Here is a 27,322-nt window from a genome sequence, read left to right as displayed (position 1 = left end):
AAGGGCAAGTCACAATCAGAACCAGCGAGACCAACTAACACCACAGATAACCAGATGGCAAGAAAAATGCAGCACAATATAAATAAGAGTGTTTAAAATTTTTCAAACTCTTAGAAAAGTGGATAGAATAGCCAAAACTAGGTACCACAGACCTAAGATTCAATAAACACACAAAGACACATAAAGGCAGAGACAAAGAGAGACACAAACACAGAGGGGGGAGACAGAGAGCAGGAGACAGAGAGGGGGAGACTTAAAACTCCCTACAGATCTATATTATCTTCTATAAAACAAATATTGAAACCTAGAGAAAAATACGGTAGAAACACAAGTTTCCAACGTAATAGAAGGGGCAATTTAGGAGAAATTGAAAAACTGTATCTATAATTTTATCTAACAGGATCAAGGGGAAATAACTTACAGTTCTTTTTTACAGATCAACTTAAATCTCGAAACTACCTCCAGCAGAAATGTCAGGAGACATGGAAGCCACTGGGTGGGGATACAGACATATCAGCATTTACAACTTCTGCCACAAGTGGACCATTAGCAACTTTTCATTTTTCATGGATGGAACTAGGGAAAAGATTACAAGCCCAAAATTCTCACTGGAGGCCAGTGACAAAGTAGACTGTTGTTTGAGGGTACACCCAAACGGAAGTGATGAAGAAAGCAAAGATTACCTGTCAGTTTACCTGGGGTTACTCCACTGTCAAAAGAGCCCAGTTTGGGCAAAGTATGAATTCTGGATCATAAATTCCCAAGGAGAGACTTTTCAAAGTATGAAGAGCACAAATGCCGTTAGCTTTGAAAAAAACCAATACAGGGGATTCAAAAAGTTTATCCTACGAGATTTCCTCTTCTCCAATCCACATAGTCTCCTCCCTGAAGACCAGCTTACCCTCTGCTGCCAAGTGAACATAGTGGGAGCCTTCTTTAACACATCTGAACAGAACATAACACCTGCAATCCCGGATCCAAGACACATGATGGCAGATGACCTAGGTGAGCTGTGGGAGAATTCCCTCTTCACAGACTGCTGCCTGTTTGTAGCTGGCCAAGAATTCAGGGCTTACAAAGCCATCCTGGCAGCTCGCTCTCCAGTTTTCAGAGCCATGTTTGAACATGAAATGGAGGAGAGACTAACAAACCGTGTTGAGATCCATGACCTGGATCCCCAAGTCTTCAAGGAGATGATGGGCTTCATCTACACTGGGAAGACTCCAAACCTCCACAGCCACTCCATGGCCTGTGATCTGCTGGCAGCTGCTGACAGGTATGGCATGGAGGGCTTGATGGTCATATGTGAGGATGCTCTCTCCAGGAACCTCTCTGTGGAGAATGCTGCACACACTCTCATCCTGGCTGACCTCCACAGCACACAGCAGCTGAAGACTCAGGCCCTGGATTTCATTGCACTTCATGCTTCTAAGGTCTCTGAGACCTCAGAGTGGAAGTCAATGGTCGAGTCAAATCCCCACTTGGTGGCTGAAGCATTCCACTTCCTGGCTTCTGCACGGTGTTTTCTTGGAGTCCTCACTTAAACACCTAAAATGAGTTTAGGGGATGGACAGCTATGACCAACATCTGTCTTCCAATAGCATAACCAGTGTTGTTACCACCGATTTCTGGTTACAGTACAGTATTGCTGGAACATTTATGGTGAACCTGGGAAACATTAGCATGGTGGCTCAGCATTTAAAACTGTTATATGTTAAAATGGTGGGTTGGGGATGGAGTCTGGGCAGTCTACTTGACATCTACTCTGTTATTGTTCTAGTTTGATTTTTGTCTGATGACATGGAAATTGGGATTTAACTTAGGTGCTGGACAAAGCGCAGACAATCCCGAGTTTCTTCAGAGAAACTTGTCTGCATTGGACTATGTAGAAGAGATGACTGGGGCCCAGAGCAAAGGATAAATCAAGCACAAAACCTTGTCTTCTGGAACTTGCAGTGTGATTTATAAAAAGGCATACCATAAATAACCATGTTAAACCTTATCAAGACCTGTTTAGCCTTTGAACTATAGATGAGAGTCCATGTGGACTGATGTTGTTGGGAGCTATTAAGACAACTCTTGATCTCTGAATTGGGCCTCCCCCCCCCAGAAGGGGGCTTTTATTGCCCTACCCCTCCCACTGACAAGTATCTATACGTCCCCTTTTGCTTGTGCATTTAAGCCTTGGGCCTTTGTCAATACATTTGGGGCTTTGATGCATTCCAGAATGCTTCCATGTCGTTATTCGCACAAGGCCCTCGTCCCTCTGTACCCCCCATTTGGTTCTTAGGAGGAGGTCCCCTCGAGACCCTCGAATAACTGGACCTGCTGGACGGGTCACGTGGCACCCAATGTGGGGCATGAGGTACGACCACTCTTCGGACAAAGGATTAAAGAGGTACCACGCAGACAGGGAAACAGTGGGACAATCAGCTGATACTTCGCTAGTATCGAGTATTGAGGACGGACATCAGAGAGGTACGCCTAGGCATTCAGTTGTTGTCCCATTAACCATGGGGAAGGTTCTGTCCAAAGAGGCAGTTTTTATTCAAGAGATGAAGGGTTCTCTTAAGGAGAGAGGGATAAGAGTTTAAAAAAAGGATTTAATAAAGTTTTTTTGTTTTGTGGACAAGAGATGTCCATGGCTGGTATTAAATGGTTCTGAAATACACCCTTTAACCTGGAATAAAGTAGGCAAAGAAATCAATAGTTTAATAAAACAAGAAGATGTCCCTGAATCCTTTTTTAGTTATTGGGGAATCATCAGAGACCTCCTTGAGCAGGCAGAAAAAGGGCAGAGAAGGCACTCACTTCTTAGCCCTCACTGAAGATTTTTTTAGAAAACTCCCGATTGCCGTCTCCTAAAAGCAAAGCTGAGCCATCGGCGAATCATCAGTCTAGGCTGTCATCGATTATCTATGCCCCGGCCCCTAAGGACTCCCTGCCTTCCCCTTTTTCTCCCCAAATTACATTAGATTCTAGAAAAGGGGCCACTGTTCAACCCTCTGTTGGACCAAAAAGAATTTACCCCGTTTTGTATAAGGAGTTGTCAAACAAACCCCTCGATCCTGCCTCAGAGGCAGAATTGGATGAGGAAGCCTTTAAATATGAACAAGACCACTATGGTCCCGGGCCCGGTGCCTATCTTACCGTGGAGCTCTTCAATTACCTCCTCCCCTCCTTACTTGCCCCCCATTTCCCCTACCGCCCATCCCATATCGCTGGCTTCTCCATCCGTTCGGCAATTACTTCAAACTAAAAAAGAACTTCAGACTCAGATCACCAATCTTAAAGATGTTCTAGGGCTTCAAAAGGAGCTAAAAGACCTCAGTCTAGAGACCCAGAGTCTACAAAGAGCCTTCATGGGGAACCTTCAAGGTCCCATCTCAAAAAATCCTCAAACTGGCCGCAGAGGTCCCTCTCAGAAACAAGGGAATAAAAATTTGACCTTCCCTGTCCTCACCCAAGCTCAAGCTTGTCAGGTTGTTCCAGGTCATGAGGACCCCCCCCCACTGGCTTTTCTGATAAAGATCAGGGGGAACCAGAGAGTGATAAGGAGGAGGATCAAGCAAACTGACTTCGATGAGGGTGGCATGTCCCCTGATGAAGGGTTGGACACCAACAGCGAACCAGTCTACAAAAAGCTAAAACTGAAACATGTAAAAGATCTTCATTCAGCAGTCAAAAATTATGGGGTTAATGCCATGTTCACAGTATCTATATTAGAAGGTTTAGCAGGAGAAGGCTACTTGATACCCAATGAATGGAATAAAGTTGTTTAGTCTGTCCTCACTAGAGGCCAATATTTAACTTGGAAGTCAGAGTTTGTGGACAGAGGAGAAAATTTGGCTGCAAATAATAAAAAGAATCCTACCAGTAAGGCAGCCTCCTAGACTGCTGATAAAATCTGCAGTAAAGGCAATTTTGCTACAGACATAAAACAATTAGAGCTCTCCCCAAGTATCCTCGCCCAGATGGCGCAGGCGGCCCTGGGAGCTTGGCATGCTGTCCCTGCTGCAGGGGCGCTAACTATGCCCCTAACCAAGATTATACAAGGGCCCCAAGAGTCCTATGCACAGTTCGTTGCCAGATTGCAGGAAGCAGCTGAGAGAATTTTGGGACCTGAGGAAAGTGAGGGAGGGTCTGTTAGTCTGACAACTTGCTCTTGAAAACGCCAATTCAGCATGTAGGGCTGCCCTGAGAGGTAAAACCAAGAGTTTAGATATAAATGGTATGATCAAGCTTTGTAATGAGGTAGATGTGTTTTCTCAGCAAGTTTCTAAGTCTATTAACCTGGCCATTGGGGCTGCTCTACAACTAAGTAAAGGACAAAAAACTTGCTATAGATGCAACCAACCTGGACATTTTGCTAGAGAATGCCCTACGCAACGACAGACCACCCTAGTCTCAACCAGGCCTGTTACCCAACAAAAACTCTCCCCCGGTCTTTGCCATAAGTGCAAGAGAGGACACCATTGGGCACGAGATTGCCGATCTAAGACTGATATCAATGGCCATCCACTATCTGCGGTTTAGGGAAATGGCCAAAGGGCCCCCCTGCGGGGCCGTCTCCCCTAATAACAACTGCAGACAACCCCCTAGCCCCCATGGGAGATTGTGCAGGGCCACGACAGGAAATGCAGCGTTGGACCTGTGTTCCTCCACCACCAGTATTATAACTCCTGAGGAGGGAACAGTGGTCATCGAAACAGGTGAATTTGGGCCCCCTCCCCAAAAGACGTTTTTTCTCATCATCGGCCGAGTGTCCAAACTTTTACAAGGCCTAACAGTGACTCCTACAGTGGTTGACACCGACTACCATGGGGAGATAAAAATCTTAGTCACCGCCACGCAGGGACCACTTACCCTTAGGGCTGGAGAGCGCATAGCTCAAGCCCTACCACTCCCACTATTTGGCCATTTCCCTTATATGAAAAAAGAGGGAGGACCATCCTCCCCGGGATCCTCAGAAGTCTACTGGGCACAGAAAATAACTGATTCACGGCCCATGTTGACTTTGTTTCTAGAGGGCAAACAGTTTCAAGGACTCCTGGATACTGGGGCAGATGTGACAGTAATTTCCTTAACACATTGGCCTGCAGCCTGGCCCTTACAGCCCACTGCCACTCATTTAAAAGGCATAGGTCAAACACAGGACACCTTACAAAGCTCCAAACTACTAACATGGTCAGACAAAGAAAACAATACTGGAACTGTTCGACCCTTTGTGGTCAAAGGCCTTCCTGTAAACCTATGGGGAAGAGACATACTCTCCCAAATGGGGATGATAATGTTTAGCCCCAATGAGACTGTCACCAATTTGATGCTAAAAACAGGGTACCTCCCAGGGAAGAGTCTAGGGAAAAATGAACAAGGAAGGATTTCTCCCATTATGCCCACACCCAAAAATAATAAAATGGGTTTAGAGGCAGACCTTTTTTCCTAGAGACCACTGTTCCTCCTGCATTCCAGGCAGATAAAATATCTTGGAAATCCAATGATCCTGTCTGGATCGATCAGTGGTCTATGCCTCAAGAGAAAGTTCAGGCAGCCTTACAGTTGGTGCAGGAACAATTAAGACTGTCACACCTTGAGCCTTCTACCTCCCCATGGAACACACCGATATTTATCATAAAAAAGAAAAGTGGAGCCTGGAGACTGTTACAGGACCTTCGAGCTGTAAATAAGACCATGATGCCGATGGGGGCACTTCAACCAGGCTTACCATCTCCTATCGCAATTCCCAGAGGTTATTCTAAAATTGTCATAGATATTAAAGATTGTTTCCTTTCTATCCCACTTCATCCCCAAGATTGTGTCCCTTTTGCCTTTTCCATTCCCATTGTAATTCACGTGGGACCAAATCCCCGCTTTCAATGGCGGGTTTTACCCCAGGGAATGGCTAATAGCCCTACCTTTTGTCAGAAATATATGCCACAGATTATTAACCCTTTAAGACAAGAATTCCCTGATGCCTATATAGTACACCATATGGATGACCTGCTCGTTGCCACAAAAGAATTATCCTCCACCCATGTGGTTGCCCAGGCCATAGTTAGGGCCCTCCAAAGGTGGGGATTTGTCACAGCTCCTGATAAAATTCAAATTCAGTACCCTTTCATGTTTCTAGGCTTTCAGTTAGAACCCATTAAAGTTCATTCCCAGAAATTAACCATCCGCACCTCACAGCTGAGGTCCTTAAATGATTTCCAAAAGTTGGAGATATAAATTGGTTACGTCCCTATTTAAAATTGACTACTGGAGACCTAAAGCCCCTTTTTGATACACTCCGGGGAGATTCTGACCCAAACTCCCTGAGAAAGTTATCTCCTGCTGCCCTAGAGGCGATTAATGGTGCAGGGACTTGTGCAAATGCCACCCAACATGCGGCCCTCAGAGATCAACTCTTTTCCAAAAACAGTCATTCTGAGGGATTTTACGTATGCCCAGGTCCCTCACATTGTGCTCCTAATCTTGGCCATAAGTGCGGCTATGACAATTCGGTTTTTTTGTGCCTCCTGGGGGTGTGAGACCACTGGCGATGCCTATTGGAGCCCCTCATCTTTGTGGGACCTTATTACCCTCAAAAATATTGGAACATATTCCACCAATGATGATCCTTGCAAAAGTGAAGGGCCCACTAAGGGATGGTGTAATCCACTGATCCTAAAATTTACTGCTATGGGGAGGAATTTAAAAGCATGGGAAAGTTCACGCCCTCTGGCCTGGGGCCTAAAATTGTATCAAGATAACAATGATAATGGCCTGACCTTTAAGGTTTAGCTTCTTAAAACCATCCCTAACAATCATAAATTTTTCTATAGGGCCTAATCCCCAGTTACACCACCCTATATCCCCAAACAGTCCCTGACTTCCAGGTACCCGCCCTCCTGTTCCTGCCCCAGGGCATAATACAACCCTATTTCAGCCCACTCTCCCTGCGGGGGGGTGGGGGGGCCTCTTCCACTGATTTACTGTGGTCTATATTGAATGCTTCTGCTTTAGCCTTGTTAGATAAGACACAAAGAGATAATGTGTCAGAATTTGAAGATTGTTGGATGTGCTTTTCTGCTTCCCCGCCCTTTTATGAGGGCATAGCCTTATTTGGAAATTTTACCCTGCTTTCAGATGCTAGGCAGCTTCCCTTTGAGTCAGTTCAGTTTACCCTGACAAAACTCTCTGGGATAGGAAGTTGTGTGTTGGTCCCAGACATGCTTCTGCCACGGCCCTTGCTAGAGATTTGCAATAACACGTTTAGAGTAAATAAAAATGGGTTTTCTTATCTTCTTGCCCCAAATGATACCTTTTTAGCATGTTCCACGGGCCTTACACGGTATATTATTATACAAGATTTTATAAATAATAGAGATTATTGTGTCCTGGTTCAGCTTTTTCCAAATTTTAGTATTCATAAGTCAGATGACTTATTAAAGTTTTGGGACCGAGGTGCCTCCTTGCCATCTCGCTACAAAAGAGAGCCTATCTCAGCAGTGACCCTTGCGGTCCTTCTTGGCCTGGGTGCTGCTGGGACTGGAACCGGAATCGCAGCCCTTGTGTCATCTCAACAGAATGTGTGAAATTACCATCTGCTCAAAGAGGCTATTAGCCAAGATATAGAGAATATAAAAAGGGACCTAGATGATCTTACTGATTCCTTGGTCTCCCTTTCAGAAGTTGCCCTTCAAAATAGAAGGGGATTAGATTTCCTCTTTCTACAACAAGGAGGCTTATGCACTGCAGTTAAAGAACAATGCTGCGTATATGCTGATAAAACTGGATTAGTTAAAGATAGCATTGCCAAGGTTACTGCCAATTTAGAAAAAAGAAAAAGGGAGAGAGAACAACAAGAGTCATGGTATCAAAATTTGTTTTCAACCTCCCCCTGGCTCTCAACCTTGTTGTTGCACAAGGCCTCATCCCTCTCTACCCCCCATTTGGTTCTTAGGAGGAGGTCCCCTCGAGACCCTTGAATAACTGGACCTGCTGGATGGGTCATGATGTGACAGAATTTAACCTTCAAATGCTCTCCAGTTTTGTTGTTTTTGTTTTGTAAGCGGCTTTGGAAAAATTATATGATAGTAGGTGTGGTAATTCATGCTCCTAACCCCAGCACTGAGGTAGCTGCAACAGAAAGATTAGTAGACCCCAACCTGGGCTAAAAGAGAAGAAATTTACATTATGCGTTATTATGTCTGTTTATCTGCCTTATATTATTATGAAATTTAAAAATTGAGTGCTGAGAAAGACTGATGAATTTTTCATTTATTTATATAAAATTGTCACAGCAAGTTCCCCCTTCCCCTGAACCTTGTGACTTTCAAAATTATTTTTATGGACAGCTGAGAGTGAAGAGTCCTCTCAGGATAGGAAACGAACATGTATTGAACCAGTGCAGGGCTGAGGAAATGCATGCTACATCCTTCAAAACAACTATCTTGTAGGCCATTCAACTAATACATTATTAATGTTGAAAAAATAAATGACAGAAATCCAAAAGTATGTTCTTCTTCGTGTCTTATCCTTGTTATTCGTGTCTCCACTTAAACTCTAAAGAATGTGTGGATACTTCCTAGTGAACTTTGGTGACATTCTTGAAAAGTCAAAACATCTGTTGAAAGTAAGACACTCAGACAGGCACAGTGGCTCACACCTTTAATCCCAGCACTAGGGAGGCAGAGGCAGGTAGATCTGAGTTCAACCGTCTACAGAGCCAGTTCTAGGACAGCCAGGGCTATACAGAGAAATGCTATCTTAAAAAACAAAAAGAGAGAATAAGACACCCTGTCAGCAGTTTGAGGGTGGGGTTCATACTATTTTTGTTGTGCAGTCTGCTTTTGTAATGTGTTTAATCCTCATGGTACTCCGTGGCCCTCTGTAGCTCTGTGCTGGAGGAAGACTTCAGCAGTAGTAGACACAGTCCAGTCTCTGTCTGATCTGCCTTCCATGGGTAACCAGAGTATATTCTGCCACCCTGAACCTTGTAAGGAAAGTGTAAGTGCTCCTTCTTTGTAGCAGGTTGTCCTTCCCTCCCCACGTTTGCTTTGTAAGATGAATGAGCAATATGGCAGATCTCTGATCCCATTCAATAGTCCTTTCTTCCTCTCTGAGGTGGAAGAAAGCTGCCTTTCTAAGGGAAAAGATTTGTATAAGCATGGCAGCTCATGTCTATTATCCTAACATTTAGACTAAGGAAGAGGTTCATGAGTTGAAGGCCAGCCTGAACTTCAAACCAAGAACTTGTCTCAAAGCAGCATAACAGTACATCAGCAAAGGGTGTTTAACAGCCTCACATCTTCCTTTCCTGTGTCTTGCTGGATAGGTCATATGCCCCAGTGTCTGAAAGTATGCTGCAGTGACAGTAATCTCATCTCCTAGCACAAGGAGCTTTCCCATGACCAAGGGGACCTTCCTTCCCTCGATGCTGCTGACAGCGGTCGTGGGAGCTGGACATCATGCTCTGATGGTTCTCATGACAACATACAGACCATTCAGCACCAGAGAAGCTGGGAAATACTGCCATTTGGACACACTCACTTTAACTATTCAGGGGATACTGTGGGCGTCTTCCATGGGCTACTGGGGAGAAGATTCAGAAGGCTACACAGGCACTATCAAGCCAAGGGGTGGGAAGGATGTCTCCACTGTGGCAGAGAGCAGCAGCATGGAGCCCATGACTACAGAGGAAGCCAAACCTGTCCCTATGGCTGCCCACATAGCTGTGATGCCAAGCACTACCAAGGGACCCATCAGTAAGTGTGGAAATGGAATGCTAGGGGGCACACCTCAACTATGGCTGTAACCTAGTTACTGTGGAAACTGGCTCCTCAATTGTCCATTGCCACATATGGTCCCAAATCAGAACTTCGAGGAAAGCAGATGCTGTTTTGGTTTCCAGGACTTCCCACATTATCATCATGAACCAGTCTTCTGATTTTATTTTTTTATTTTTTAAAAAATTTTATTAGCTATTTTGTTCATTTACATTTCCAATGCTATCCCAAAATTCCCCCATGCCCTTCCCCCTCTCTCCTGGCCCTGGCGTTCCCCTGTACTTAGGCATATAAAGTTTGCAAGACCAATGGGCCTCTGTTTCCACTGATGTCCGACTAGGCCATCTTCTGATACATATGCAGCTAGAGATACAAGCTCCGGGGAATACTGGTTAGTTCGTATTGTTGTTCCACCTATAGGGTTGCAGATTTCTTTAGCTCCTTGAGTACTTTCTCTAGCTCCTCCATTGGGGGCCCTGTGATCCATCCAATTAGCTGACTGTGAGCATCCACTTCTGGGTTTGCTAGGCCCAAGAATAGCCTAACAAGAGACAGCTATATCAGGGTCCTTTCAGCAAAATCTTGTTAGTGTATGCAATGCTGTCAGTGTTTGGAGGCTGATTATGGGATGGATCCCCGGGAATGGCAGTCTCTAGATGGTCCAACCTTTTGTCTCAGCTCCAAACTTTGTCTCTGTAACTCCTTCCATGGGTGTTTTGTTCCCAATTCTAAGAAGGGGCAAAGTGTCCACACTTTGGTCTTCGTTCTTCTTCAGTTTCATGTGTTTAGCAAATTGTATCTTATATCTTGGGTAGTCTAAGTTTCTGGGCTAATATCCACTTATCAGTGAGTTCATATCATGTGAGTTCTTTTGTGATTGAGTTACCTCACTCAGAATGATGCCCTCCAGGTCCAACCATTTGCCTAGGAATTTCAGAAATTCATTCTTTTTAATAGCTGAGTAGTACTCCATTGTGTAAATGTACCACATTTTTTTGTATCCATTCCTCTGTTGAGGGGCATCTGGGTTCTTTCCAGCTTCTGGCTATTATAAATAAGGCTGCTATGAACATAGTGGAGCATGTGTCCTTCTTACTGGTTGGAACATCTTCTGGATATATGCCCAGGAGAGGTATTGTGGGATCCTCCGGTAGTATTATGTCCAATTTTGTGAGGAACCGCTAGACTGATTTCCAGAGTGGTTGTACAAGCTTGCAATCCCACCAACAATGGAGGAGTGTTCCTCTTTCCCTACATCCTCACCAGCATCTGCTGTCACCTGAATTTTTTATCTTAGCCATTCTGGCTGGTGTGAGGTGGAATCTCAGGGTAGTACACAGCCATCATAGCAAAGTCTAAACGTAATAAATGGAAATCACTATCATTCAATTATAGATAAATAAATATTGACATTTTTGTAAATTCTCCTGGAATTTTTTTGTAGTTTTTATCTTATTTGTGTCTGTGTGTTTGCCTGTTTAACTGTATTGTTACAAAACGAGGGGCTTAGGGCTGAAGAGATAGTTCTGTGTCTAAGAGCTCTTGTTTCTTGGCCAGAGGAGCAAAATTCAGCTCCCAACACTCATGTGGACATCTTAGAGCCCGCAGTAACTCTAGATACAGGAGATCCAACACACTCTGCTGGCCACTGGATCTCATGTGTGTGCGTGTGTGCTCGTGTATGTGTGTGTGTGTGTGTGTGTGCATGTGTACATACAGAATTTTAAAACCACGCTTTTTAAAAAGGAAGGCCTGGAGAGATGGCTCTGTGGTTAAGCATATAAACTGCTCTTGCAGCACAGTTCAGTTTCCACACCCATGTAGGTGTGGCTCAGGACTGCCTAAAATGTTAGTGCAGGAAATCCAGTCCTTTCTTCTGGCTCCCAGGGACAACTTTGCTCCCATGCATGTACCTCACACAGAAACAGGCATACATATAAATCTTGTTAAAATACATCTGGTTTTAGAGCTTAAATAAACTTCACTAATTACATTCCAACCAATAAGCATGTACATAGTTTTATTTATTTATTGCAGTCTGAGTTTGGTTCCTCTGTCTGTTATAAAACCAATCTGACCAAAAGCAACTTGGGGAAGGAAAGTGTTTATTCCATCTTCCATTCCAGGTAAGAAAAGCCCATCATTCAGGGAAGTTGGAGCAGGAACTGAAGCAGGGTCCTGGGAAATACTGCCTACTGGATTACCCTCAGGCTCACAGTCAGCTCATATAGGCCAGGCCTACTTTCCAAGGGAGGGCACCACCTGCAGTGGGCTGGACCCTCCTGAGTCAATTAGCAATCAGGAAAATGTCTAACAGGCCACCTACTGGAGGCAGTTCCTCAAGTTGAAATTTCCCTTTTCTAGGTTAATCAAGGTAGCACCCTAGACTGGCCATCACAGTTATTACTGTATATAAGACAGTAGGCTGGACCTGCTTCAGCTACTTACTCCTGGCTCAGCTTCCTAGGTGCTGGAATATGGACCTAAACAACCACACCCAGCTGCCTTTTTAGTAGATTTTATAAACCAGGTATGACAGTGTAGAAATTGAATCCCAGCTTTTGGGAAGCAGAGGCAAGAGGATCTGTTCGTGTTCAAGGCCAACCTGGTCTACATATCACCTTCTAGCATAGCCAAGGCTACACCCACCCCCAAAGATATATACATATATTTTTGTGGATGTTGTGGATATCTGTTAAGATTTGCATGATGTACCCATTTTGTTGTTTTTGTGCATGATAGCACAGAGAAATTATCCACTTGTTGATTCCTTATTTTGTTTTCTCCCCTGCTGTGTTTGCAGAAGATGAACAAGTGTCTACTGTTTGAGGCACAGGCTCCTTGATCCAGAATGAGCCACCCAAAGGAGAGCACAAGAAAACATCCCAAGCCTTGGAGCCTTGGCATGCACATCTGAGGATGGTGGACCAGTTCGCCTCCTTCCCTGCCTTAAAGTAGCATGGGGCTTCTTCTCCCCTTCTTCCTTTCCCCTTTGCATGTGAACATGTGAAATACTGAGAAGAAAGGCGATTCCCTCTGGCAGTCCTTCTCCATGCCTGGAAGGAGATTCCAATCTTCCTCTTAGATTTCAATCCAGTCCTAGCCCTGGATCTCATTTGGAAGATGAGATAAGCTAGCCTTTGAACTACCCGGGGTCTCAAACCCACCAAATAAGACAAAGACTGATATGAAATCCTTTAAGTACAGTGTTTGTCCACTTGTTTACAATATCCTTTAAAAAATTAGTTTGAAGATTGTGTTCACAGAGTAAATGTTATATCCATTTAATGATTAGAGTATTATTTTGAACCTTATCTAGGATTGCCAGCCTGGGTTTCTGGAAAACCAAATATGTCAGACAGGGTTTGGCCTCACAAAGGGAAGACCTGTGCAGTGACTCTGTCTTCCCATGTCCTTCTGGCCTTACCCGGGAAGTGCCCTATCCCAGAAGCATCAAACATTAGCCAATTACTTAAATACCAAGACTCCTCACCTGCCCCTTCCCCAGTGGGTGAGGCTCTAATGTAAAACAGTTTGCACATGACCATGGGAGGGAACTAGGACTTGTATGTCCTGTCTGAGCCTTATGAGGCAGGATGGTGTTATTTAAGTTGTGTCCTGCTCAATTACAATGGCAACCCCTGTTTTTTTGTTGTTTTTGTTTTGTTTTTAGATTTTGAGACAGGGTTTCTCTGTATAAACCTGGCTATCCTGGAACTCACTTTGTAGACCAGGCTGGCCTTGGACTCAGAAATCTGCCTTCCTCTGCCTCCGGAGTGCTGGGATTACAGGCGTGTGCCACCACACCTGGCTAGCAACCCCTGTTTTTAAGTTATGTTTGTTTGTTTGTGTTTTATGTTTGTTTTTTGAGTTTTGTTAATTTAGGATTTTAGAGCTTTTTGTTTTTATTTCTTAAAAGAAACGTTTATAACTGGATAGCATTGCAGTGAGGCAGCTTGGGGTGTTGGAGCAAATGCCAGCTATTTGTACTGCTCTTTTAAGACAGCCTCCCCTTGTTGGATTGGCACCAGAGAGTATGTCTTTAAACACGATTAAAGGTCACAAACATGGTTAAATATGCCAGCCCTTGCAAAGTGGTTAGTCTCCAAAGACTGACATATAAGTAGCTTTGGGGACACTGCATATGGAGAAGGCCTAAGTGTAGCACCCGTCTGCTCATAGCTGCTCATAGCCCTAGAATGACTGAAAATGACCCAGCCAGTCTATTCTTGTGTTGCTTTTGCACAGAATCCAGAAAAGTGAAGGCTGCCAATCTGAGTAGTACTCAGATGTGAGGGGCTGCTGATCTGGATTTATCCATTAAATTCAGCTGATCATATTGATCAGTAGATAAACGTAAATAGCTTCAAGTTTTAAAGGTCGAATTGTGGTGTTTTTCACTGTGTCAGACAATGTCAGTGCTTTAATAATTCTCTTCTATGTCATGGCATTTGTCTACTTCTGTATCACATTGTCACATATGCATTTGTAATTTTACATGTAATATGCATTATTGCCAGTTTTACTCTATAGGCTACGAACCTCATGTGCTATGAACCTCATGAGAAAGACAAACCTCTAGCTCTACCACAAATTGCACAGATGTTATCTAAGCATTAAGTAATTGTAGAACGTAGGACTGCTAATCTCAGTTCGCTCTGTGATGTCAAGTGCAGAATGTACAATTAACTAGTGATTTCCTCACTCTTTTGATACCACCTGTACCTGTATGTCTTTTACAAAGACATTGGTGGAGTCTGTATCCCTTTTGTATTTTTAATACAATAATTGCACATATTGGTTATATTTTTTGTTGAAGATGGTAGAAATACTATGTTTATGCTTCTACATCCAGTTTGTACAAGCTGGAGAATAAATAAATGCAACATAAAGCCTTGTCTAAACGTTTAATGGATTGTGCATGCTTTTCTTGGCTCTTTATTGAGTCAAAGGAATTAATATCATTAGTGTTAGCACCAATTAAGCCATGGTCAAATTCTTTCATGTTTCTTGAGGCTCAATGTAGCACTTGTCTCCTCTGTACCTTCTCCCAATGTAAATCTCTGTAGGACATCAGGACACCTTGTTCATTGAAGTCACGGTCACTAAGAGAACAGGTTGGCTGTTCACTGCTGACATCCAGCTAGCAAGTGATAATCTTTGGTGACCTGTTTTGTTTTTATTGCTGGGGTTGAGCTCAGAGACCTGTGCCCACTAAGTAAGCTTGGTCTGTTAAGTTTCAGGGATAGTATCTCAGTCCCTCAAAAGAGCATTTTTATCTTAATAGGTAAAAATCAGTTAAGTAGCTGCCTGCTTAAATACATGTTGAGAGCAAAGACTCTTCCTTCGAGCAGATGTAAGTAAAATTCTGAGAAGCTGGACTAAACACATGGAGACTGGGAGGCCAGGAACTGAATGAGATGGAGGAGGGTGGCTCTCCCACCCACCCACTCCTGCTAAATCTGTCTATCAAAATGGTTCAGAGATGTGAAGAAAAAAGAAAGGTTGTCCTAGTGACTTCACCTGTTTAAGAGAACGTTCTCCTGATTGCCTTTTGCTTTCTGCAAAAAATACAAAACTAAGACAAGTCACTTGCAGCTGCTATCCATGTCTTACTACTCTTCCACACTCTTAAGTAAGCAACCAGTATAGCCAAATAGCCATCTGTAGGACTTTAATCAGCAAGTACCAGCCAGATACCACCAGTAAGAGGAACAGTTTGCATGTACATGTGAAAAATATAACTGCTGTTCACCACTCTAGTTGGCAGCATGAACCTAGGAGAGGGGGACCTAAAAACGAGGCACTCTAAGGTTGCACGCAGTAGCCACCTTTATTCTGAGCATCTTTGTCCAGACAGTTTATACTCTGAAGGTTAAGAATCACATAAGTAATGCTCTCAATCACAGGGACAAACCACATGTGCAGAAAATATAGTTTCCCATAGAGGCATATGAATAACAATAGCTGAAGTAAACTCACTTCAATCTGCTACACTAAAAAGCAGCTTAAAAACATTTTCCAAGAAAAGCTCTGTGTTTTGAAGAAAGTGAGGTCACAGACTCTCCTCTTGTTTCCTTGGAGTTTTTCCATAAGCAATCTGGCATCTCCTCCTTTTTTATTTTTGATAGGAAGATATCTAGAGTGATTTTGATTTGAGATGTTGTAGATAAATCTAATTCTCATTTGATGCATGAGTATCCTATAAATACAATGGATGTTAGAACTGTTAAAGTATTGTGTTTAATACTTTGCCACCAAGAACAAAGAACCAAACGATGTCAGGTACTACTAGTGACATTATTAGGTTGACAACAGAAATCTAGAGAATAGCTTGAAAGGAGACCCAGACAATTTGTAGTTCTGGTATCTTGTAGAATATAATCTCACATTTGCCTTTAATAGTAATAAAAACTTTGTGATGTCCTATGCAGTCAGGAAGTGATTCAGATTCCAAGGGGAAGTCCTTTCTCCAGATAGAGGAGTGACTGTTACAACCCAAGGTCTAGGTACCTTCTCCCCTGGTGCCATCATTGGGGCCCAGGTGGGCAACTTGACTTTTGATGGTAGAGCCACATCTCCCTTTTTCCATTAGCAAGAGGCTTGCTATCTTTCTTGTGACTTCCACTTTCTCCTCACACTCCACAGGTATCTTTGATGGCTCAGGGCTGGTGAAGCTAAAGAGGAATTCGTGATGTTTTAGTGGCTCCATTTGCAATGACAGATGCACACCCACCCCTGCCCAACTTTCTTCTGGAAGAGTAAAAATGGGGCAGGTTAATGTATCAGCCTGCTTATTATACAGGCTCTACCTGTAATAGATGAATCAAAACAGCCAGTACCACCTGTTGGGCTGAGGAAAAAGAAGTATACCATGAATCTCTCTCATACCCTTAGTTGAACCAACGATAAAATAAGGATCTGTGGAATGGGAGAAGGTTGGACAATTTTTGTAATTACAAGTTCTGTTTGTGAGAGAACCCTATAGCTTACCAGATGGATAATGATTTCCTATCCTTCCATAGTAATCTGCCAGTGAAATTTAAAAAAATCTACAGAGTTCTGTAATGCTCTTTTAAAATGTTAAGATTAATATGATACAGCAAGGGTGGAAACCATGTATCTTAGTCAGGGTTTCTATTCCTGCACAAACATCATGACCAAGAAACAAGTTGGGGAGGAAAGGGTTTATTCAGCTTACACTTCCATACTGCTGTTCATCACCAAGGAAGTCAGAACTGGAACTCAAGCAGGGCAAGAAGCAGGAGCTGATGCAGAGGCCATGGAGGGATGTTCCTTACTGGCTTGCTCAACCTGCTCCCTTGTAGAACCAAGATTATCAGCCCAGAGATGGTCCCACCCACAAGGGGCCTTTTCCCCTTGATCACTAATTGTGAAAATGCCTTTCATCTGGATCTCATGTAGGAATTTCCTCAACTGAAGCTCCTTTCTTGGTGATAACTCCAGCTGTGTCAAGTTGACACAAAACTAGCCAGTACACCATGTAATTGTGAACATCAGGTTCCCCCCACCCCCACCCCACAGACACACACACACATCAGATTTACTAAACTGAGCAAGAAGAGTAAGGTAAGCAGCTAGTATTTTATGGCCCCTGTGCTGTAAATGAATTCATCCCGAAGTTTATCCTCTTGTGCTATATAATACCTACAGGAGACAATTTATTGAGGAAAATTAAATTTAAAGGCAGTAAAGAGTTCACATGATGAGCAAATGCCTCTTTAGTCTGTAATCAAATAGCTGTAGTTCTTGCATCTCTAGATAATATAGGAGGACTGTCCAATGCTGCCTTTCTTTTGAGAGTTTGAAATAAAGACCATAGGGCTTAAAATAATTTTGATTTTGTTGAAATTACACTGGAAATACCAAGTGTACCTCATGAGGCCAGGGAGAAACTGCTAAATATCTGCATGGTTTCCTGCCATGGCCTGGCTTGCCTAGGTTGTGAAGTTAGCATTTTCATAAACTCTCCTCATCAAAAAGTAGAGAAAATTCAGTATTATTTTGATACTAAATTCCCCATCCCATACTTCAGAGTCATTTTCAGGCGATGGCGGGTTTGTCTAAAGGAGACACCACTAACAGCTGAGGGAGCTGTCACCCACACAGGTGGTAGTGGTTTTAATTTTGATATTGCCTGCACAGAGAAAACCTCCTTCATTGCCTCTCATCACTTTTAAGGCTTGATCACCCAGTTTCTATTCATTTAAAGAATTAGCCACCTCTTTCTCATGATTAATATCCTCCCTATCTTTTCCAAGAATTTTAATAACAGCCCAAATTAATTGGTCCAATTTTGACCCAAATTTTAACAGTGTGGTAGTTTGTATATGCTTGCTCTAAGGGGTGGAACATTTAGAGGTACTGCCTTTTGGGAGTAGGTCTGTCATTGTGGGCATGGGCTTTTGTTTGTTTGTTTTATCAAGGATATTCTTTTTTTATTAGACATTTTCTCTATTTACATTTCTTTTTTTTTTTTCTTTTTACTTTTCTTTGGATTTTTTCTTTATTTCCTTTTCAAATGTTATCCCCTTTCCCGGCTTCCCTCCCTTCCGGAAACGCCCTAACACATCCTCCCTCCCCCTGCTTCTCTGATGGTGTTCCTCCACCCTCCCAGTCTCACCTCCCCCACCCTTGATTTCCCTACACTGGGGCATCTATCGAGTCTTCATAGGACCAAGGACCAGTGCTACGCACACTCCAGTGAAGTCTGCTTGGCAGGCCTAGAGGCCTGGAAGCACTCACAAGGCAGGGAGTGTCAAGGAAACTCAACCTCCTGGATCTAGGCATTCTCATAATTCGTATATGCATAACCTATCCCTGTGTTAGTCTGGTGTATGGATCCACATGCTCTCTTTTAGTATTATTTTATTATAAGTGCCTTTAAATATTTAATTCTGACATAGCTAAGCCTTCACCAGTGTTCCAACATCATAGAAAATCCTTGAAGCCAACAAACTTGGAATTCAGTAGAAAGACAGTAAGAATGTTACCTACTCAGTAACATTGAAATTTACTTGTAGTAGAGACAGTGAAACTAATTAGGCATTACAAAGAATGGAGCCAAATAGCTCAGGGCTGGTCTGTAGAGTGTTTACTTGGGACAATAGCCAGTCTTACCCAGATAAGGGAATTCACAGTGGCCTATAGAATAGGTGGTTTTACCATGAAAAAGTTAGGGAATCCCCCTGAAAAGGGTATCTTCACTAGGCCCAAAGAAACAGCATAATCAGGCATTTACTAAGAACCCCTGGTGGTGGGCTTAACAATAGACTAGCATTACACCTGGCTCCCTTCTTAGTGGCAGCAGACTGGTCCCTGCCTTCTTTTGATGTATACATTTCTTTTGTATTGTGTCACTGTAACTCGACAGATGTATCTCCCCTGGTTTCTTGTTGCTCTTCTGTATAAAAAGTTTGATGCTCGACTTGAAAAATTACACTCAGATTCTACACAATCTCTTGTGTTGCTTCTGTCTGTTATTTGCCGACTCCTTGTCCACCTGCAACTAGAGACTCATTCTACACAGACAGGGACTAAAAACTTAATAAAGTCTTAGAAAGAGGGGTCAAAAGGTCAAGAGACAAAACAGGAGATAGTCCTCTTAGCCTTATGTAACTTACTTTGAGTTGGAATTAATTCAGTAGTTCAACCAAAACCTGAGGTTTAGGCCCTAAGAAGAATTCTTTAAAATATTCTCCATATGTATGAATTCTTGAAAAACTAAAAAGATCCTTTATATTTTTTTCTTTAATATAAGTAACTTGCAAAGCACAGTGCCACTATAAACAAGCTAAATCGAATTAAAAATTAAAAGCAAGGCCAAGCATGGTGACCTTTAATTCCAGCACTTGGGACACAGAGGAAGGTAAATCTCTGAGTTTGAGGCCAGACTGATCTAGAGCATGAGTTCCAGGACTGCTGGACCCTGTCTTGCTCGTCTTGTGATAAAGCCAGAGGAGAGCTTGGTTCCTTGACAGCACTTTGCAATCAAAGGTAACATTATCCTGTGCTGGTGGACAGTGTTCCACAAAACGTTTGATCTTGATGGGCTCATCCAGGTAGACATGACACTCCTGAAATGGGTGCCACCTCAGGCAACATGTGAAGATGGCTGAGGCTGACCATGTGGGGGGTTTCTGGATCAGGGACAATGAGGAGCTCCTCCAGATTTGAATGCTCTTCACAAGCCGCCACCACCATTCCCACAACATTTTAAAATCAAACTTCGCATTATCTAAGCACAGGTATCAACAACTCTTCAATTGGGCAGGAAGAAGTCAGTGCAAGCCCCATTACATCCTTTAAAATACAGAAACTCCTTAACTAAAATAATGTCTTCACCTAGCAGCTTTCAGTCCATCTTCCCTAGGATGAAAAGGCTCAAACATTGTGCAGCTTCGAACTAATAAACTCCTAGAAGACAGTTTGGGGACTGGAGGCTTCCCAGCAGTTAAGTCACACATCAGTCTTGTGTTTTGTTTGACAACCCAGCCTGTTCTCTGCTTCAACCCTTCCTTAGCATAAAAGGTGCAGCACTGAAGCATGAAGAGGGTTGACTCTGAGCAGCCAGGAAGGTACTTCAGGGCCCAAAGAAGAGAAAGAGAGGACTGTGGGAAGCCATTGACCCGTCCAGCAGGTCCAGTTATTCGAGGGTCTCGAGGGGACCTCCTCCTAAGAACCAAGTGGGGGGTAGAGAGAGACGAGGGCCTTGAGTGAAAAACGACATGGAAACCGTTCTGGAATGCATCAAAGCCCCAAATGTATTAAGAAAGGTCCAAGGCTTAAATGCACAAGAAAAAGGGGAAGTACAGATACTTATCAGTGGGAGGGGTGGGGCAATACAAGCAAAAGGAGAAGTACTTATGGGAGGAGGGGGCAATAGAAATTCTTTCTTTTGGCAGCTACATGGGGAAGCAGGAACTTGGTGGTATCAGGGTGTGGTCAGGACATCAGCAATGACTTAGGGCTGGAACATCCCGTGGTTGTTCTCAGAATCCATGTGTCACTGGCCCGCTTTTGACCCCTTTTTCTTCTGGGGGGAGAGGTCCAATTTAGAGATCAAAGGTTGACTTAATAGCTCCCAACAAGCCATCACTGGGCCTCAGGGGTGAGAAGACATGCAGGGACAGAGGAGGAGGGCTAGAGGGTCAGCAGGCATGGCTCCGGTGCCCAGGTGTGCCAAGGCTGCCCAGGTGTGGCAGGGGTCCACGGCCCACGTGAACCCAGACTGTGATCCGGGCTGTGGGCATGGGAGGGATGCCTGGGCAAGGGCAGCCTCTGGGTCTCGAGTCCAGGGCACCTGGCAGTTATCCCCGGGACCAGTGTGGGTACCTGACTCTGCAGAAAGGTGCAGAGAGAGCCAGGAGCTATCCCAGAGAGGCTTCAGAGCCCAGGCCAGCAGGAAATTAGTTCCTTGGAGCTCTGGGCTCTGCTGCTCAGCAGGTGGAGCACCTCCCCTCAGGAGCATCCTCCACAGGGTAGCATCTCATGGATTACCATCTCAGGGAGTATTACATTGTGGGAAAGAGAGGCTGGCTCAGAGGTGGAGGGAGAAGCCTGGAGGTCAGGGAAGGGACCATGGCAGCCTCCTCCAATTGCAACCAGGGAGGCAAGGGGCAGGAAACTTTTGGACCTTGCCAGCATTGGCTGCCATAGTGACACTGACTGAAACCTACCAGGTGCAAGGCCACCTGAACGTGCACCATTTTCAAGGGCCCTCTTGTGCCTTCTCCTATACAGTAGTCTGGAGATGCCATGTACTTGATGCTGAGGAAGCCATATTTGTCACTGGCAGAGACAAGGGAAAGATTATTATTAACTTGATGATCCCACCACACCATCCCTCTACTACTACACCGTGGCCATCTTTGTTTTCTAAGCTCCAGATATCCTTCAGGGCCATTTTGGTTAAGGGCAAGAGAAACATTAAAGTGTTGGATATTTCAAAAACATACAGCAGCCAGCAACTTATGAGTAAGAAAGTACCGATGCTTACTTAATGTATTTACTACAGTTCTCACTGAAAACACTTAATAAATAAGAAACATAGTTCTAGACAAAGGAAACACTCATAATCACCCATCATAGCTGTGGACAACTGAGTCACTCAACCCTGCAATACAGATGACCAAATTGCACAAGTCCCTAGATTTGATGACACCTGAAGGACTTTCCTCCCTAGCTAAATTCTCAGTGTTTTATGAATTCCATTCCAAATTCCTGTCCTTTTCACTGATGCAACAATGTTTCTCAGAACTCATTCCAGGATTCTACCCTGGAGAATGGAAATTTGTTTGTTTGTTCGTTTGTTTGTTTTTTTGGTTATGTGGGGGGGTGTTGTTTTATATTGTTGGGGTGATGGTGGGTTTAGAGACAGCTTTTCTCTGGTTGTCCAGGATCTCTTTATGTAGATCAAGCTCAACAATTCCTCCTTAAGCTCCCTCCCCCTAACTCCTTGCTGTATGCTAGCTGCTAACTCCAGCTTTCACTCACTGAAAACTCACTGACCAGTCCTGACAGAGAAGCATGGAAACTGCCTGTAGATGTTTCCCTCACCTTCACTTCTTGTAGAAACACACTTTCTAGTCTAATCCCCAACTCTATAGCAATCAAAGTGGTGTGACCACTTTTCACTGTCTCCCCAAATTGCAAGGAGACAAAATAAGCAGGTTGTGGTGCAATCTCCTCCCTCCTGTGAACCCTTTCAGACTTTTAAACTTTCCCCATCCCTAAGTGTCAGCTCCCTCTACATGGAAACATTAAACCACCAGTGGCCAAAAGTATTAGGTCCAAAGGAAAGTTCCTGCCTAACAGAAGTGGTGGCTGTCCTTAATGGTTAACTTGACTGTATCTGGAATGAACTACAATCCAGAATTTATGAAGATATTGTAAAAATGTAAACAGAGGATTATGTCCAGGCCTAGTAGTACATGCCTTTAATCCCAGCATTCAGGAAACAGAGCCATGCAGATCTCTGACTTCAAGGTCAGTTTACAGAACTAGTTCTAAGACAGCCAGGCCTAGGCAGTGAACATGTAATAGAACCAAAGGAGCATGTTCCAGTCCCAGCAAGCAGCAGCAGTGGGCATCTTGCGTCTAGACTAGAGTCACCTTTTGATCAAGATGTAGAGATGTTAGCACTTCTAGCAGCAAGTCTGCCTGCATGATGACATGCTTCCCACCATGATGATAATAGACTGAAACTCCAAAATGGAGAGCCAGCACCAAATAAATGTTTGCCTTTATACGAGCTGCTTTGGTCATGATGTCCCTTCACAGCCATGAGTCCTAAACATTGACAACATATAGCAAAGATACTCTTCAAAAATCTGGAGAGGGAACACAAGTCAAGAATCAGAACTGCTACCCAACACAGACAAATGTAGAAATTAGAATCTAAATCTTTAATCATTGCAACCCCAGAATCTTAGATTCTAGCATAAACAATATAGTCAGTAACAGCCAGGGCAAAAAGTCTACACTGTAGCCCAGCTGTCCTAACACAGCAGTCCCTGAACATTCCAACATGGCTGAAGAACATGCAAAAACCTTAAAACAATCTGTATGAAGGTGATAGAGGTCATTAAGGAGAGAATGAAGAAATCCCTTAAACCAATCCATGAACCCATATATAAACAGTGTAAGGAAAGAAAGAGATCCATTAAAGAAATCCACAAAAACAAAGTAAAGAGTGAAAGGAAATGAGTGAAATTGTTTAATGTGTGAAAATGGAAATAGAATCCATAAAGAAAACAAATACTCAGGGAATTTTGAAAATGAGGAATTTAACATTTCCATACATGAAATTGGATATAGTACTAACAGAGGATGCAGCAATACCACTCCTGGGCATATACCCAAAAGATGCTCCAAAATATAATAAGGACACATTCTCTACTATTTTCATAGCAGCCTTTTGTATAATAACCAGAAGCTGGAAAGAACCCAGATGTCCCTGAACAGAGGAATAGGTACAGAAAATGTGGTACATTTACACAATGGAGTACTACTCAGCTATCAAGAACAATGAATTTAAGAAATTCATAGGCTGCTGGGCGTGGTGGCACACGCCTTTAATCCCAGCACTCGGGAGGCAGAGGCAGGCAGATTTCTGAGTTCGAGGCCAGCTTGGTCTACAAAGTGAGTTCCAGGACAGCCAGGGATATACAGAGAAACCCTGTCTCGAAAAACAAACAAACAAACAAAAAAAAAAAAAAGAAAGAAAGAAATTCATAGGCAAATGGTTGGATCTGGAGGATATCATCCTGAGTGGGGTAACCCAATCACAAAAGAACATACATGATATCCACTCACTGATAAGCATATATTAGTGCAGAAACTTAGAATACCCAAGATATAATTTGCAAAACACATGAAACTCAAGAAGAAGGAAGAGCAAAGTGTGGATACTTTGTTCCTTCTTAGAATGGGAAACAAAATACCCATGGTAGAAGTTAGAGGGACAAGGCAAAAGACATTGTCAATAAGACAAAAAAGACACCAACATATTGGGAAAGGATTTTTACCAATCCTAAATCGGATAGGGGACTAATATCCAATATATACAAAGAGCTCAAGAAGCTGGACTCCAGAAATTCAAATAACCCCATTAAAAAATGGGATACAGAGCTAAACAAAGGATTCTCAACTGAAGAATATCTAATGGTTGAGAAGCACCTGAAAAAATATTCAACAACCTTAATCATCAGGTAAACGAAAATCAAAACAACCTTGAGATTCCACCACACACCAGTCAGAATGTCTAAGATCAAAAATTCAGGGACAGCCCAGCATGGTGGTGCATGCCTTTAATCCCAACACTCTGGAGGCAGAGTCAGGCTGATTTCTGAGTTTGAGGCCAGCCTGGTCTACAAAGTGAATTCCAGGACAGCCAGGGCTATACAGAGAAACCCTGTCTCGAAAAACCAAAAGAAATAAATAAGTAAATAAATAAATAAATAAATAAATAAATAAATAAATAAATAAATTCAGGTGAAAGCTGATGCTGGTGAGGATGTGGAGAAAGAGAAACACTCCTCCATTGCTGGTGGGATTGCAAGCTTGTACAACCACTCTGAAAGTCAGTCTGGCAGAAAATTGGACATAATACTACCGGAAGATCCAGCAATACTTCTCCTGGGCATATACTCAGAAGATGTTCCAACTGGTAATAAGAACACATGCTTCACTATGTTCATAGCAGCCTTATTTAGAATAGCCAGAAGCTGGAAAGAACCCAGCTGTCCCTCAAAAGAAAAATGCATACAGAAAAGGTGGTACATTTACACAATAGAGTACTACTCAGCCATTAAAATAATGAATTTATGAAATTCTTGTTCAAATGGATGTATCTGGAGGATATCATCCTTAGTGAGGTAACCCAATCACAAAAGAAGTCGTTAGATATGCACTCACTGATAAGGGGGTATTAGCCCAGAAACTTAGAATACCCAAGATACAATTTGCAAAACACAAGAAAATCAAGAAGGAAGACCAACGTGTGGATACTTCATTCCCCCTTAGAATAGAGAACAAAATACCCATGAAAGGAGTTACAGAGGCAAAGTTTGGAGCTAAGACGAAAGGATAGACTATCCAGAGACTACCTGGGAATCCATCCCATAATCAGCCACCAAACACAGACACTCTTGCATATGCCAGCAAGATTTTGCTGAAGGGACCCTGGTATAGCTGTCTTGTATGAGGCTATGCCAGTGAATGGCAAATACAGAAGTGGATGCTCACAGTCATCTATAAGATGGAACACAAGGCTCCCAATGGAGAAGCTAGAGAAAGCACACAAGGAGCTGAAGGGATTTGCAACCCTATAGGTGTAACAACAATATGAACTAACCAGTATCCCCAGAGCTAGTGTCTGGAGCTGCATATGTAGCAGAAGATGGCCTAATAGGCAGGGAATCACTGGGAAGAGAGTCCCCTTGATATTGCAATTTATATTTGCCCCAGTACAGGGGAATGCCAGGTACAAGAAGTGGGAGTGGGTGGGTAGGGGATCAGGGCAAAGGAGGGTATAGGGAACTTTCAGAATCTCATTTGTAATGTATATAAAGAAAATATCTAATAAAAATGAGTTAATATAAAAAAAAAGTTACAGAGACAAAGTTCGGAGCTGAGATGGAAAGAAAGACCATCTAGAGTTTGCTAGAGTTCTACTTCCCATATATGACCAACAAACTCAGACACTATTTCATATGCCAGAAAGAATTCCTGACAGGACCCAGATACAGCTCTCTCTTGTGAGGCTATGCCAGTGCCTGGCAAATACAGAAGTGGATGCTCACAGTCATCTATTGGATGGAAGACAGGATCCCTAATGAAGGAGCTAGAGATAGTACCCAAGGAACTAAAGGGGTCTGCAGCCCTATTGGAGAAATAACAATATGAACTAGCCAGAACACCCAAGAGCTGTGTCTCTAGTTGCATATGTATTTGAGGATGGCCTTGTTGGCCATCAATGGGAGGAGAGACCCTGTTCTTGTGAAGATCATATGCCCCAGTACAGGGGAATGCTCGGGCCAGGATGCAGAAGAGGGTGGGTTGGAGTGCAGGGCAGGGGCAGGCATATTGGGGCTTTGGGGTTAGCATTTGAAATGTAAATGAAGAAAATATCTAATTTTTTTTTCCTTAACATGAAGGAGATAGTTCCAGTTCAAATAAGCCATAGAGGGGAAAAAAAACCACACACCTTTAATCTGGGTTTTGAGACAGGAAAACACACACCTTTAATCTGGGTCTTGAGACAGGAAAACACATACCTTTATTCTGCATCTTGAGAAAGGAAAACACACACCATTAATGCAGAAATGGAGACTAGAAGACACACCCTGAACTGGGCCACAACTTCTGCTTTGGGTCTATATAAGCACATGGAAGAAGAAAGATTTGTCTCTTGGCCTGCTTGTTCCCATCATACAAGCAAGCCCGTTTCTTCACTGACATTAGAACCTACTTCTTCAGGATTACCGTATATATTGCAGAACACCTGAGACTTCAAACTTTGTGGACTAAGTAAGTACAGGCTTTAGCAATTGTTATATTAGCTGGACCTCAGCCTGTGGTTTTTGGTTGGAAGTCCAGTCCTAAGGAGACTGTAGCCATTTAACACTGTTGCTCCCAAAATGAGCCTGAAAACCCCCTCAACTCTTTCAGTCCTTTCTCCAATTACTACTCCATGTGGGAACTCACCCCACTCCACTAAATGTGCTCAGTAAAATGGTTTATCCTTTGAGTCGAGGAAGGCTACTGATTTGAGGTAATTTTATAGGCAGCTACTTTGCTGAAGTTGTTTATTAGGATTAGGAGTTCTCTGGTGGGATTTTGGGGTGGCTTAAGGATACAATCACATCAGCTGCAAAATGTGATATTTTGATTTCTTCCTTTCCAATTTGTATCCTTTTGACCTCCTTTTGTTGTCTAATTGCTCTGGTTAGGACTTCCAGTACTGTGTTGACTAGGCAGGGAGAGAGTCCCGGATTTTAGTGAGGTTTCTTCAAGTTTTTCTCCATTTA

General features: G+C 43.2%; 1 protein-coding gene across 1 annotated transcript; it reads left to right on the top strand.

Moving 5' to 3' along the window:
- Window positions 1-470: 470 nt before the first annotated feature.
- Window positions 471-1,544, top strand: LOC147005543 (TD and POZ domain-containing protein 5-like). Its single transcript, XM_085835288.1, has one exon. The coding sequence runs from the start codon at window positions 471-473 to the stop codon at window positions 1,542-1,544; it is 1,074 nt and encodes a 357-aa protein (XP_085691414.1).
- Window positions 1,545-27,322: the final 25,778 nt, after the last annotated feature.

The sequence above is a fragment of the Mus caroli genome, unplaced genomic scaffold (genome assembly GCF_978045245.1).
Source record: "Mus caroli unplaced genomic scaffold, Mus_caroli_1 scaffold_3, whole genome shotgun sequence".
Taxonomy (NCBI): Eukaryota; Metazoa; Chordata; class Mammalia; order Rodentia; family Muridae; genus Mus; species Mus caroli.
The sequence above is the reverse complement of the archived record's forward strand: the minus strand, read 5'-3'. Positions and strand labels throughout refer to the sequence as shown.